Source organism: Zea mays, chromosome 7 (genome assembly GCF_902167145.1).
Source record: "Zea mays cultivar B73 chromosome 7, Zm-B73-REFERENCE-NAM-5.0, whole genome shotgun sequence".
Classification (NCBI taxonomy): domain Eukaryota; kingdom Viridiplantae; phylum Streptophyta; class Magnoliopsida; order Poales; family Poaceae; genus Zea; species Zea mays.
Window position 1 is genome coordinate 5,644,515 of NC_050102.1, and position 14,136 is coordinate 5,658,650.

At 49.1% G+C, this 14,136-nt stretch overlaps 2 protein-coding genes across 2 annotated transcripts; one reads left to right on the forward strand and one right to left on the reverse strand.

The window, feature by feature from the left end:
• Positions 1–589: 589 nt before the first annotated feature.
• On the forward strand, positions 590–8,374 carry LOC109940870 (transcription factor PCF6). Its single transcript, XM_020541215.2, has 2 exons — positions 590–2,460; positions 7,823–8,374. Exon 1 carries the CDS (start codon positions 1,109–1,111, stop codon positions 2,420–2,422), a length of 1,314 nt encoding a protein of 437 aa, XP_020396804.1. The 5' UTR covers positions 590–1,108; the 3' UTR covers positions 2,423–2,460; positions 7,823–8,374.
• A 687-nt stretch (positions 8,375–9,061) lies between these two features.
• Positions 9,062–13,846, reverse strand: LOC109940759 (leucine-rich repeat receptor-like serine/threonine-protein kinase At1g17230). The gene is made up of 3 exons (XM_020540938.2): positions 10,458–13,846; positions 9,888–10,278; positions 9,062–9,551 (listed from the first exon to the last, which is right to left on the reverse strand). The coding sequence occupies exons 1-2, from the start codon at positions 13,384–13,386 to the stop codon at positions 9,890–9,892; spliced, it is 3,318 nt and encodes a 1,105-aa protein (XP_020396527.1). The 5' UTR covers positions 13,387–13,846; the 3' UTR covers positions 9,062–9,551; positions 9,888–9,889.
• Positions 13,847–14,136: the final 290 nt, after the last annotated feature.

Consider the following 14,136-nt stretch of genomic DNA (forward strand, 5'->3'; position numbering starts at 1 on the left):
ACTGAGATTACTGTATCATGCATGCATATGCCATCTATAAAAATTAAAGCTTCCGTTTGACATGTGTACCATAATGCTTGTAAAGTAATAGCTGAATGTAGTTTTAATTTATATTTTTTTGTTTGTGCCACCGCCACATATATAGAACCAGGAACATTTTTTATGACTGTCCGGTGTTCTAAGTAGAGGCCGAGATAAGATTTTAAATAGAGCTCCCGTTTACATCCGCGTAGAGAAAAACTTCTCTAATCAGGTCATGAGAGGATCTATAGAAGAGGAATCATTTTACTTTTTAAAATTGAATAACAATAGAATTCTTTCTCGATAAATTCTCTCGTGATTCTTGACTACCAAATATTGAAAGAATTATCCGCGAAGAATCGACCGGGACCATTACCATCTCAGCCACATGCGCTGCGCCTCTCATGATGGCCCGGTGCGAATTGGCCACATCGCATCACATTTGCCGCCGCCGCCAGGCACGGCTGGACAGCGACGAACGCACATATCGCCGTCGGCCCGTGGTGGCGGCGGCGAGCAGAGGGCGTCTCGTGCCGCCGCCGTGCGCGTGCGGCGCTGTCCTGACACTGTCACTACGGTACTAGTACTAGTCAGCATCCGCTGCCCATTGCCCTCTAGCCTACACTACACTTGCAGTAGTAGCCTGCCTCGTGCCGCGCACCTGCTGCCAAGCAGCTGAGCTTCCCTTTTCCTCCGTCCCGTCACGCCTGATTGCCTCGTTTGTCAGTCATCACTAGCCGCCACCCACCACCACCACCGTTGCTGGCGGCAGTCACTCCAGTCAGCCCCTCCTCCCTCTACGCTCCCCAAAAATCGCGCCTCCCGAGTTCGTCCGCCCGATCAACCGCCGCCCTCGCCAGTCGCCACGCCAGATCTGACGACGACGGACCTCACCGCCGCGCCGATCGCTTGCTCTCGTCCCGTCCCGCACGCACCCTCATTCGCACACCCACCACCACTCCGATTACTTCGTACACGCCCTCCGAATTGCGCCCGTCCGGGTGGGAAGCCGACGCCGCGGGCGGCAATGCGGGGCGTGCCGGCCGGGGGGACGTGGTAGGGGTCCGCCGTCGCCGCCGCCGCCGCGATGGAGGTGGAGGCCGTGGGCTGCGTCGGCGCGGGGGGCAAGCGGGCCCGGGCGAAAGGCGCGGGCGCGGAGCCGGAGCCTAAGCGCCGCGCGGTGGCGATGGCCGTGCCGCCGCCCGCCGCCGCGCCGTGGGCGCAGCAGCACCCTGCCTCGCGGATCTACCGCGTCTCCCGGGGCTCCGGCGGCAAGGACCGCCACAGCAAGGTGTACACGGCCAAGGGCATCCGGGACCGCCGCGTCCGCCTCTCCGTCGCCACCGCCATCCAGTTCTACGACCTGCAGGACCGCCTCGGCTACGACCAGCCCAGCAAGGCCATCGAGTGGCTCATCAGGGCCGCCGCCGACGCCATCGACAAGCTCCCCTCGCTCGACACCGCCGCAGGCTTCCCCGCGCACCCGGCCTCCGCCAAGGACCACGCCCCGCCTGCTGGTGACAACGACGACCACCACCACCAGCAGCAGCTCACGAGGTCCGGATGCAGCAGCACGTCCGAGACCAGCAAGGGCTCCGTCCTCTCCCTCTCCCGCTCCGAGAGCCGGGTCAAGGCGCGGGACCGCGCCAGGGAGCGGAGCGCCGTTGCCAGGGACAAGGACAAGGACCCCGCCGCTGACTCCAGGCGCGCCGCGGCTACAAGCTCAGCGCAGGCGGCATCCTTCACCGAGCTGCTCACGGGGATGGCTGCGGCCAGCAGCGCCGCCCCCGCCGAACACAAGCACCACCAGCAGTCGTTGGTGTCCTGGCAGCCGCCGTCCGTCTCCGCCACCACCGACTACATCGGGTTCGCGCAGCCCCGGAAGGGCGGGGGACACGCGATGGCGCACACTTTTGCCTCCCCCGCTCCCCACCTCGGCAACATTGCGTCCATCGCCATGGCCCCGGCGCAGCACTACCACCACTTGGCCAGCGGTGCCGTCACTGTCGCCTCTGGCGGCGGCGAGCCGCACGCCGATATGACGCACTTCTCGTTCTTGCAGGACCACTTCATGCCCGTCCACGCGATGCCGGCGTCGGCTCCCGCCGGAGAATACAACCTCAACTTCTCCATGTCCTCGGGTCTTTTGGGTGTTAACAGTAGGGGGACCCTTCAGTCCAATTCGCAGCCGCACATCTCCGGCCACCACCACCACCACCACCAACAGCTCCAGAGGCTGTCTACTCCACTGGACGCTCCCAACATACCATTCATGTTCAGCTCGGCCGCGGCTGCCGCTGCGGCGGCCACCACGCCCACCACGGCCGAGGGCCAGTTCGCCGCGTTCCAGCTCTGGAACGGTTTCCAGCACGCAGACATGAAGGAGAAGGGCAAGAACTGACCGACACCTGCCCATCGCGGTGCAGTGCTATCTGGATGGTAAGCTCATGAACTCTCGACCTTTCTTTGCCTTTTGGATGCTTGTGTGTTGGGGCCTTAATTTAGGCTACGATGCCTGCCATTCGGCAATTTGATATGATTATCGCTCCCTTTTGGTGGAACTCGAGGTGCCTTGTGTCCCATAAAACTCTCGGCTGGTTCTTGGCAATTGACGAGTGTCAAGGATTTAGTGGGAGCATTTGGCCCAGCTTTACAAATGAGAACAGGTGTCATTTCACTACTCACTGCAGAGGGATCTGGTTTGGTGTTCTGCTCCATCCATTAGCTATTTCATGGGAGACAGGCCAATCACATGGTTTCTGTTTGTCCGGCACTGGATTTTTAATGCCTTAATTTGTAGTAAGCCCAGGCTACGTTGTAGTAGTATTGCATGAAAAGGCTCTGTTGCACTATGAATCTAAGATCGAATGCATAAACAGGAGACACACTATATAAATAAAAAATACCAACCTAGCATTGTCATATTGTCTAAACAAATCTCCAAATGGTATTTTGCTCGGTTCAGATACAGTCAGTGACATAGTTTAACGTTTGCTTTCCTATGTTTTCTTCTTTGTCAGCACATACTAAAAATTATAGCAACAGCTGTTCTCCAAAATAAACTTTATGATTGAAAATCTAAGCATTCAGATAGTAATCCTGTTATGGCGCTTCGTATTTTGGTTGTATTTCTCAGAACAAAGTTAAAAGTTGTGCATTTCAAAAATCTAAGCTCCTTAGTGGCTACCTGTGCATAACTCTATCATTAAGTATCTTTGAAACAATATAAACACCCAGCTATCATTGTCATACAGGCTAACATATTTTTCAAAAAACCCTTTCAAGGTTCAGATAGAGGTGATGGCATAATTGACCTGTCCTTACAGATGATAAATGCAATGTAGCTCAAATAGGTATGCAACTTGTTGACCCCTGGAAAAATGCATTTCAAATATATAATTTAATATTTACCTCCAAAAAGACATGTTATTATTTGGTAGTTTATGGTAGATATCTCCTTTTTGTCTTAGTATCTGTAAAATGCCAATCACAATCTTCTGTTACATCATGAATCTCAATTATCTACTAAATACACTTCAATATACAACAGAACTAGAATCTTTCTGGCTCAAACTTGAAAGACATAATGCGACCATATAAGATTACAGGGTCTAAACCGTAGATTACTTGCTAAAGAATACAACATTTCATACCCCCAAGTGAAGTGTTTTATTTCTCATCTGATCACTTTTGGTGCATGGCCATTGGAGTTTCATCTACCAGTATGAGTTTAGAAATTGTTGGCCAAGTGCCCAAGTTCCTGTCCTCAATAATAGAGATGGACCACAAGGGCATGTGCAATTTATGTTCTGAATTTCTGACTGTTGTATCAACAGTGATAAGTGGGGATGGTACGTTGTTTCCAGTGAAAACAAATCAAGACTATTCCTTTCCTCATACATTTATTGTCCCCAGTGCCGGTCCTGATATTTTAGAGGTCCGGGACAAGACTCATATCGGAGGCCCTTTATAATAATAATTATTATACTTAGATATAGTGTGTGTATATATTATCAATAAATATTTATGTATATCTGAAAAAGGTATTTATATTAAATAAAAAGGTAATTAAAATATAGCCTAACATCTCAAAGAAAAATACCCCATATATATGTCCAGATAATTCAAAAGAAGGTTACCTTGAACAATGATTAAATGGATGCACATTGTTAGATTAGTCGATCAGGTCATGTTAGTTTCGTTTTCACCGTGTAGAGCAGGATGAAAGCGCCGCAGTACTCGATGCTCGTGCGCTGGCTACCAAGAGGATAGGGCACGACTATCTGTCTGTCTATGACTGTGCGAGAGATAGAGATGAAACGACAAACATCGTTGTTTCACTACACACTGAGAGCATAGGCGGCTGGACCTGAGACTATATGAAGTTAAGATTAATGGGCTATAATTAATTCTCCTTATTTATTATTGTTGTGTTGTTGACTTATGATTAGACCTTTTAAAAAAATTTATAGAGCCAATATATAGATCTATATAAAATATGATATATATATATATATATATATACTGTTTTTAATACCTAAAATGAGGCCTCGTTAATATGGAGGCCCTGGTCGGGGGCACTGCTCGACCCCCGCCAGGGCCGGCGCTGATTGTCCTGAAAGCAAACCAGTAAAATGTCAACACGTATATTATAGGGAAATTTTCCTTATACGCTTATTAATGTCCTGAAAAATAAGGTATTGTTGTGTTAGTCTTGTCTTGAGATTCTGCGTATATAACTATGGTTTATTTGCTAAGAAAATGCCATATTGAGATAAAAAGCGGTAGGCTAGTCACTAGCCACTAGTGGTGATTAGACGCTAGGTCAGAGAATGGCATCATCTTTATTGTAACAGTCTTATAACGAAACAAGACACGTGTCTCCCTTGAGGGCTGGTTTGGTGGAAGGAAAGTTAGAGGGATCCATGGGGGAGTAATTCCCTTGCTATTCAATTTTGAAGTGAATTCCTCCTTATGGATCCTCTTCAATTCCCCTCCTACCAAATCAGCCCTGAAGGATGAACGGTTCACCATGATCTTCTTTCACCAATGTCAACATTTTATTACCATCAAGCATTTTCTGGGTAAACTACAAGTGCTAGTCTTTAGTTACGAAACTTGCACAAATTATGTATCAACCATAATTGTTCTATTGCACATTGAAGGATCTTTCATATGATGTAAAAAGGACAGACACAATGCCAGTTACCAGAGGCTTCCACATAAGTGGGGTCTAGAAATGGGATACACCGAGACAAGCCTTTCCTCATAAATGTGGAAAGACTACTTCAAACCCACGACCCAGGGACTCAGTGAGACAGTTCTCACCAATGCAACAAGCATATCCTTCTTTCATATGATCTATCCATACATCTTCCACGAACCATGACTTGTAGCCCTGATTACACGTGTGAGTATTCTTTATTTTTTAGATAGCACATCTCTTTTTTAGGAAAGTTAACAATGCATTTTTAGAGTCCTATTTGTATTGATAAAATGGTCAATATATGTATATGATCATTACCTTTTCTTATTTCTCTGATATGGGGATGTCCTTGCCAATGGTCAAAACTACAGATTTTAATTTATAGAAGAACTGCTTTTGATAGTTGTTGTTTTCTGTACTGTAGTATTCTATTTACTGCACCTAATAAGATATTTAATAGAGAAATTAAATAAAGGACACTGCTACTCATATACTCCATCTGTTCCAAAATAGTAGTCGTTTTAGCTCTTGATTTTTTTTTGTCTATATTCAAATGAATGAAGATGAATCTAGACACATATATAAACCACATACATCAAGTATTGTGTGAATCCAATAAATCTCTAAAACGAATATTATTTTGGTACAGAGAGAGTATTAGTTATGCTATCACTATCATGAATAAGTTGAGTTAATCTTGTTGGTATCACTTATAATAGTAGAACCTTTATATACTATATATGTTTTTTTAATGATGCCATTGAGATTCTAAAGTATGCTAAATTTCTAAGCCCTAGGTATTGTTTAATGTGGTTGCCCCATATTATTTCTGGAAAGCTTTGAAGTGAAGACTTTATTATGCAAGCTAAGCACTTTAAATAACTAAATTATCCTACATATAGGCTTGTTTACCTCGAGTTCAGGCATATATCACCAAAATAAGGCCTACTGGTCTACCTACTAATAACATTTTTTATTTCTTTCTCCTTTTTTTAATCTTAAGTATAACTAATCTACTTCAGCAGAAGCTAAATAATTTAGCTGGCTTACAAGGCGTTTAATTTCAATAGCCTTTATGAGTTGTTGACAAAACAACAACCTCAGCTTTTATGTCTTGTTGGTTCTGTGTAAAACTAGGATTAGCCTAAATTAAATTGAACAAGCTCTTAGTATGTTAATCTTGAATGGCTATGTATTCTTTGCTTCCAAGTTTCTTATGTATGGCAATCAGATTCAATTTTGCCAATAAAGTTGGCCATTATGCATTGTAATGTCTAGTGTTTTTTCCTTGCTACAACTGTCATGTGTTTCCATTTTGTAGCCTTACATAGTACTCCCTCCGTTTCTTTTTAGTTGTCGCTGGATAGTTCAAATTTGCACTATCCAGCGACATCTAAAACGAAACGGAGGGAGTATAACGTATGATTTACTTGTTAGATTCTTTGCCTTAAGGTCTTGTGGCTTACTACATCTGGACTTCTGAAATCTATTTGCATAGTGATGATATGTTAGGGTACTGGGAATTGTACCACATTGTTATCCTAACTTTTGATACTGACTAGTGAATTGAAGCTTGAATTTGACTATGCATGCTGATAGAATAATCCTGGAGTCAAGTCACCGATGGCTATTTGACCTGCTAGGCTGCTACTGCTATTGCATGCACCTCAAGAAAGGGATTCTTGTGCTCATTTTTTGTTCAGCAGCGAAATTGAGCTTGAGTTTGATATGCTACAGAATCTTCTTGGAAGGGTTGGCCAAGTGAGAACATAATGGGCTATTTGACCTGCTGTTGTGATTAACATTAAGAAAGTGTTCTATAAAATGAACTGGAATGAAAAAAGTGATCTACTAAGGGGGTGTTTGAATGTACTAGAGTTAACAGTTAGTGGCTAAAATTAGTTGAAGACATCCAAACACCCTAACTAATAGTTCAGCTATTAGCTATTTTTAGTAAATCAGAGTTAGCTAGCTATTTGTTAGTTAGCTAATTCTTCTAGTAATTTTTTAGCCAACTAACTATTAGCTCTAGTGCATTCAAACAACTCCTAATTAGACCCGTTTGGTTTGGCTTCTGCGCACTCTGGCTCCGACTTAAAGTGTACTATGGGAAGGAGCCGGCAGAGCTGGTTTTTTAGGCTGTCTCCAGCAGCTTACACATCCTATCTCTCATCTCATCTGCTATTTCAAAATTCACTTTGTTAACAGTGCAGTCTACAAGGCAAAAACAGTGATATGCACGGTCTATTGGAGACAGCATTAGGACTCCTCCAACTCCTGCTACAGTACTGCTATAGCTGAGGAGGCAGAGCACCCAGGAGCCACACCAAAGGGGATCTTAGTTCTGACTGTCTGCCCATAGCGTCCGTTTTCAACTGAAAAACAGAAGTCATGTATACATGAAGTGTCATAGCTCAGTGTATCCTGTTTGTCAGCATTGGAACTTCGAGTAGCAGGAAAGTCGTATGCATAATGTATTCTTTGTTGATGATAATAATCCGACAGGCTTGGCCAGTTCATCACATGGATGGAAGCAATGAACTATTTTCCTTTATTTTTTTTCTGACCGAAATCATCATTGTTGACATTTTACAGGATGTGAAGGCATCAAATAATTGCAACCTGTCCCTGCAAGCACCATTCATTGCTTGAAGCTGCCATAAGTGCGTTGTGGACGATGTTTCCCCGAATTCTTTTGGAAGCAGATTCATCCTTCAGACACTTGTGCTCTGGTCATCACTGAAGAACCTCATCGTCCTTACTCTGACGACCTTCTGGACTTCTTTTTTCCACCTGCTGTTGTACTCGTTTCCTGGAGGTGAGATTCTCGGAGCGTGATTTGCCAGTGTGCCCTGTCAGAAAGCCATTGTAATCATTCCCATTATGAACTTTACCAACGGGTGGAGATTCGATTCGGCCCCTTGATCGGCCCGCTCTTTCGAGTTTCGGGGATCAGTTATATCCCTGGCATTTTTATGGTTCTCGGTTGTGTGTTGTACGAGAAAGTGAGAGGACTCCTATGAATGGATTGAACTCATATGTGGGCAACTTTGTGCCCCCCTGTTGTGTGCTGAAATACTGGCATAATGGGAGTCTCAGATGTAAATTTGCTTTCTTGTTTTGCAGCAATTATTTCGTATTGCTCTCTGATTTGTGAAAAGCTAGCACAGATTGCGGTCGATACATGCTGGTTATTATATACATATATGCTGCAGAATGCACGTGCTCAACTGACTGCATTCTGAACATTGAACGTACCAGCTGCTCAGGAGTGCAGAGCTCAGTCTCTGCCTTGCAACTCATCGATTTGAGCAGTTTGTGAGTTCTGATTTTAATCAGTTATTTCACGCCAGAGTTCGGCAGAAGTAGGAGTGCTAAGTTTTTAGACGTGTCTACGACAAGATCCAGAACTATTTAGGCCCCGTTCGGTTGTTATGGATTGGTGGGCCGGAACAATTACTAACCGGATTACTTCTCTAATTTATATAAACTTTGATTAGCTGGAACGATTCCGGGTGCAATCCGGCACAAACGAACAAAGCCTTAGATTTTTTCAGTGAACAGTGTCTTGTTAGGTGTGGTTTGCTGCAGCAGTCTGATAAAGCAGCTGGTGCGTTCTAGCCAGCCTAAAGAGAGGCGTGGCGGCACGGGTCATTGGATCGGCACGCTTTTTATCAAGAACTTGTCAGGACTACCTAATTCTGTGTGCCTTTGATGACATGCTTGCAGGACACCCAAGTCAAACCCAACAGGAGATGCAAAGGGTGGCCAAGACATCTACTGTTTGGAACAGTAGGCTGACGCTGCAGGCTGGTTCGACTCCGACGAACACGGTAATTATTCACTTTTTTTACCATGTCATTACAGTTAGTAACAAGTTAAAAAGAAGCACAAAATCAATCCAGAGATTAATAATCTGTCATCATCATTATTTAATAGTAGCCGCACTATGGTCTATGTAGTATGTACAGTGTTAAAGCTAGCGATAGTTGAATCTGTATGTTCTGCTGAAGTGAACGTATCAGCCTTGCCTAGCTGAGTGTTTCAGAAAAGGAACACTCAAAGGTGTCTGCCTCCACTGAAAGAGCACTAGCTAGCTGAGGTGTAGTAGGAGTGAATAACTTCACTTCACATGCTTCTAGCCTTCAACTGGTGGTTAGTCTTGGTCAGAAAGACGGGTCTCTTTTCCATTTGGAGTCAGGCTATAGCCAACAACTTCTTGGAACACAATATTTCAGACTAGGATGGTCTTCAGCTACGAGCGAAGTTGATCTATGGATGCTCCCTCGATGCATGACTGGTAAAATAGATTGACGACACTGGCCTGCCAAACAAGGAAAACAATTAACCGGCGAGCGAGGTTTTTGTTAAGGTAGCAAGGAACAAAACAACACTATTTTCTTCTGATTACTGGCTTAAAACTGGGCAATAGTTATACTAAGGGCTAGTTTGGCAACTCTGTTTTCCTAAGGAATTACCCATTTTCCCTCCCAAAGTAAAATGAACTAATTTCCCTTGAAAAATGAAAATCTCTTGAAAAAATAGGGTTACCAAACTAGCCCTAACAGTTCATTTATTTTCTGAACGATTTCGAAGCTATCAGATGTCACTTGATCTCAGCACTCAGTAACAAAAGAAAACCGCTACTTGATGACCTCACCTCTAATTTTTTGGGGACGAATCATATTCTATAGGTGCCTCAGATGCTGGCGAAGAGAATGAGTCGTAGGAGGACGCTCTAGCGTCGATCAGCATGGAAATGACTTCTCTCATGCTAGGCCTATCGAACGGTGACTCGTTGGTGCAGAACAGCGCGATTTTTAGCACCAGGGACATCTCTTCCACGACTCTCCTCGAGCTCAGGTCCAGCCTGCTGTCGAACACTTCTGTATTCGGCATCATTTTGTTCATCATCCGCCTCACCAGATTCACAAGGTCTCCTCCTTTCTCAAGAGGCTGGATTGGAGATTGCCCCGTCAGCAGTTCCAACAAAACTACCCCGAAACTGTAGACGTCACACTTCTCAGTGACCTTCATGGTGAAGGCGTACTCTGCACAGGATTAAAACGCACATCATTAGTAGCCATACGCATTGCTTATCAAGCTAAGCTTGCTACTTCGTTGCTGGAAAGAACAGCTTAGCACACTACGATATGTGCATGCTGCAACTGCAAGGCAATGCGGAATCTATGCAGAACTGCTAACACAGTGGTTTAGTAACAGATCTAACCTGGAGCAATGTACCCATAGGAACCAGCAACAGCAGACATCGACCTAGAGTTGGAAATGTCAATAAGTTTGGCCAAACCGAAGTCCCCCACATGAGCCTCCATCACCTCATCAAGCAGTATGTTGTTCGATTTGATATCGCGGTGAATGACCTGCGGCTTGCAGTCGCTGTGAAGATACCGCAGGCCTTCGGCAGCACCCAGAGCGATCCGGTACCGCGTGTCCCAGTCCAGTAGATAGGCATCCTTGCTGCCATGAAGCAATTCTCCCAGGCTTCCATTTGCCATGTACTCATACAGGATAAGGTTCGAGTCCTGGTGGGAGCAGAAGCCAAAGAGCTTGACGATGTTGCGGTGCCTGACATTTCCAAGTGTAGTTATCTCAGCTCGGAAGCTTCTGTCAATGCTGGAACCTTCTCCTTGGGCCTTCAGCTTCTTGACTGCGATTTTCCGGCCATCAGGCATCACAGCCTTGTAAACCGTGCCGCAAGCACCTCTCCCAATCACAGCACTCTCTGAAAAGTCCTCGGTTGCTTTCATGAGCTCCTGGTAGGTCACCCCTTCCTTCATGCAGTAGTGGGGACCAGAGAACCCGGTTTTGCGCTCTTCACTTGATACAAGCTCTGGTATCTTGGCCCTTAAGGCCCAGCAGACGACTGCGATCAGCACCAATGAAACCAAAGCAATGACAATGGAGGCAATGCTGATGATCTTCTCCCTGAGAAAGCGCTTCCTCTGCGCGGCTGCTTCCTTGCTTGAATATGACGATGCTGATGAACCTGGACATGCTTTCCCTTTGATACCACAAAGGCCATTGTTCCCAAGGAAGTTACTGCTGTCCAAGTGCTCGAACAGAGGGGTGCTGGGAAGCGGCCCCACGAGATTGTTGTAAGACAGGTTGCACTCCAACAGGCTCGAAAGGTCACTGAAGGAGGAAGGAACTTGACCTTCAAGCTCATTGTTGTCCAAGTACAGGTACTGCAGCATGTGCAAATTCCCTAGCTGCGTCGGTATCTCACCAGACAGCATGTTGTGACTGACGTTTAGGGCAATCTGCAGGGCAGTGAGCTCACCAAGCTCAACAGGAACCTGACCAGACAGACGGTTGCCTCCCATCTCCAGTCCTATCAGCCTTGAGAGGGCTCCAAAACTGCTTGGAATGGTTCCATTCAGACTGTTATCAGACAACTTGAGCAGCTCCAGGTTTCCCAGCCCACCAATCTCTGTAGGAATCACTCCAGTGAGTGAGTTTCTACTAAGGTCAAGCCTCTGAAGCTTTGTACACTTGGCTAGCTCCGAGGGGATTGGTCCCGTGAGCTGGTTCGACGAAATGTTGAAGGCAACAAGCTCCGTCAGGTTGCCAATGGCAGCAGGCATCTGTCCGACGAAGAAATTGTTGGACAGAATTAACCGCTCGATGCTCCTGAACTTGCCGATCTCAGGAGGTATAGGCCCAGAGAATCGGTTCTGGTTCATTTCGAGCGATGTTAAGTTCTGTAGCAGCGCCAGTTCGACGGGGACACTCCCGGTCAGCATGTTGCCCCCCAACCGGAGTTGCGTCAGAGTCCTGCAAGTCTTCACACCTTGAGGGATGTTGCCGATGAGGTGGTTCGATCCGAGGCTCAAGAATATGAGCTTCTGGTACTTGCAGAGGTGAGGAGGGATGCTCCCGGTTAGCTGGTTGTCTGACAAGTCGAGCACTGAGAGGTTGCTGTTGGCTCCCAACAATGGAGGGATGGCGCCGTGGAGTTGGTTGTCAAAGAGTTCCAAGTACTCCAAGCCACTCAGGTTCTGAAACACCGTGGGGATTGTGCCGGTGAGGTTGTTGATAGACAGGTCGATCCTTCTAATGCTGCTCAGCTGGCCGAGCTCCGGCGGGATGGTGCCTTGCAGACGGTTCTCGAAGAGGTAGAGTAGGCGGAGCGTGGATATCCGGCCGAGCTCGGCGGGGATGACGCCAGTGAGCTTGTTCTCCGAGAGGTCGATCTCCAGGACACTCTGCAGGTTTCCCAGCTCCGGCGGGATGGTGCCGTCGAGCTGGTTCCGGTAAATGTAGAGCTTTGCGAGCGACGGCAGCGCCGCGAGCTCCCTGGGCACGCCGCCGGTGAAGGCGTTGTCGTTGAGGGCGAGCATCTGGAGGCTGGTGCAGTCGCCGAGCTCTGGCGGAACCTCGCCAGAGAGGGAGTTCTGCCAGAGGATCAATGTGGTGAGGTTCTTGAGGCGGGAGAGCTCCCTAGGGAGCTCCCCGGCGAGGTTGTTCTGCGCGAGGCCGAGCACCTCGAGGCTGGCGCACTCGGCGAGGTCGACGGGGATGGGGCCGGAGAGCTGGTTGAGGCCCGCGCGGACGACGCGCAGGCGCTGGAGCGCGGACATGGAGGCCGGGATCCTCCCGGTGAGGTTGTTGCTGTAGATCTCGAGCTCCTCGAGCGCGGCGAGGTTGCCGATGGCGGGCGGGATGTCGCCGAACAGCAGGTTCTCGCTGAGGAAGAGGCGGCGGAGGGAACGCAGCGCGCAGAGGCCCGGCGGGACGGCGCCGTGGAGCGCGTTGGTGCTGAGGTCGAGGACCTCGAGCGCGGCGCAGGCGGCGAGGCCCGGCGGGATGGGGCCCCGGAGCGCGTTCCTGGAGACGTTGAGGACGGCGAGGCGCGGGAGCGCGCAGACGGCGGCGGAGAGGCCGCCCTGCAGGCCGAGCCCGTGGAGGGTGACGCCGGTGACCTCGCCCGCCGCGGAGCAGGCAATGCCGGCCCACCCGCACGGGCCCGCGCCCGCGGGGCCCCAGGTCGAGAGACGGCCCGCCACGTCCTCCAGCGCGCCCTTGAACTCCAGCAGTGCCGCCGCGGCGTCCCCTGCCTCCGCCGCCGGACTGAGGCTGAGAAGAGCCAGGACGAGGACCGCCGCCCGGAGCAAGGGCCGCGGCACGATTGACGCCATTGCCGCCGCCGCCGTCGCGCGCGACCTAAGTGAAACGCGGCAAGAAGTGTGGAACCCGGCGCAGCAGCTGGAGCGGGAGGCGCAGAACTATGACAGCGGCAAGGAGCAGTGTGCCATGGACAGGAGAGAGGTAGCGGCACTGCGGCAGCCGAGGAAGCCGTCGTCTCGTCCGTCCGTCCCCCACCCAGTAGTACCAGTAGCCACTAGGACGGACAGCGCGGCACGCGCGGGCGGGAGCGGGGCGAGGTGGGTGACACTGGTCGCGCAACAGGGCGGCGGGCCGGGTGGTGCCGGTGGTGGTGGCCGCAAGTGAGTGGCACTGTGGGGGGCGGCAGGGAGAAGGGATCAAGGAGCTTTATGGGGGGCGAGCCGAGCAGTGTGGGGGACGGGACGGGACAGGCGCGCGCCGGGGGGTCAACAGCGCGGGCGACGGCATTGACGCGAAGCGCTGGCGTTTCGTCGAGCAGGGGATGGCGCCTGGCGGGACGGGGGGAGTGGACGCCTGGACGGGCCCATGGTCAGAGACACGGGTCGCGGGGTCGCCCGTACGTACGCGTAGAGAGAGACGTGGAGGTATTCGGTGGGCGCGAAGGACTGTGGACTGGAGCTGGGAGTACGTGTGTTGGACTGCTCGTCGCCGAAAGCCACCCAGCGCCGCGTGATCGGCATCGCGACAGCGCTTTTCGGCTATTTGTTCTTCATCCAATTCAGGCCAGGTTTAAATGCACTGGATTAGCTGCTAAAAATTAG

Coding starts and splice junctions, on each gene's coding strand:
- LOC109940870 (XM_020541215.2), top strand. CDS start 1,109: ATGGAGGTGGAGGCCGTGGGCTGCGTCGGCGCGGGGGGCAAGCGGGCC.
- LOC109940759 (XM_020540938.2), bottom strand. CDS start 13,386: ATGGCGTCAATCGTGCCGCGGCCCTTGCTCCGGGCGGCGGTCCTCGTC. Junction 10,279..10,457: donor CTATGGGTACATTGCTCCAG/GTTAGATCTGTT, acceptor AATCCTGTGCAG/AGTACGCCTTCACCATGAAG.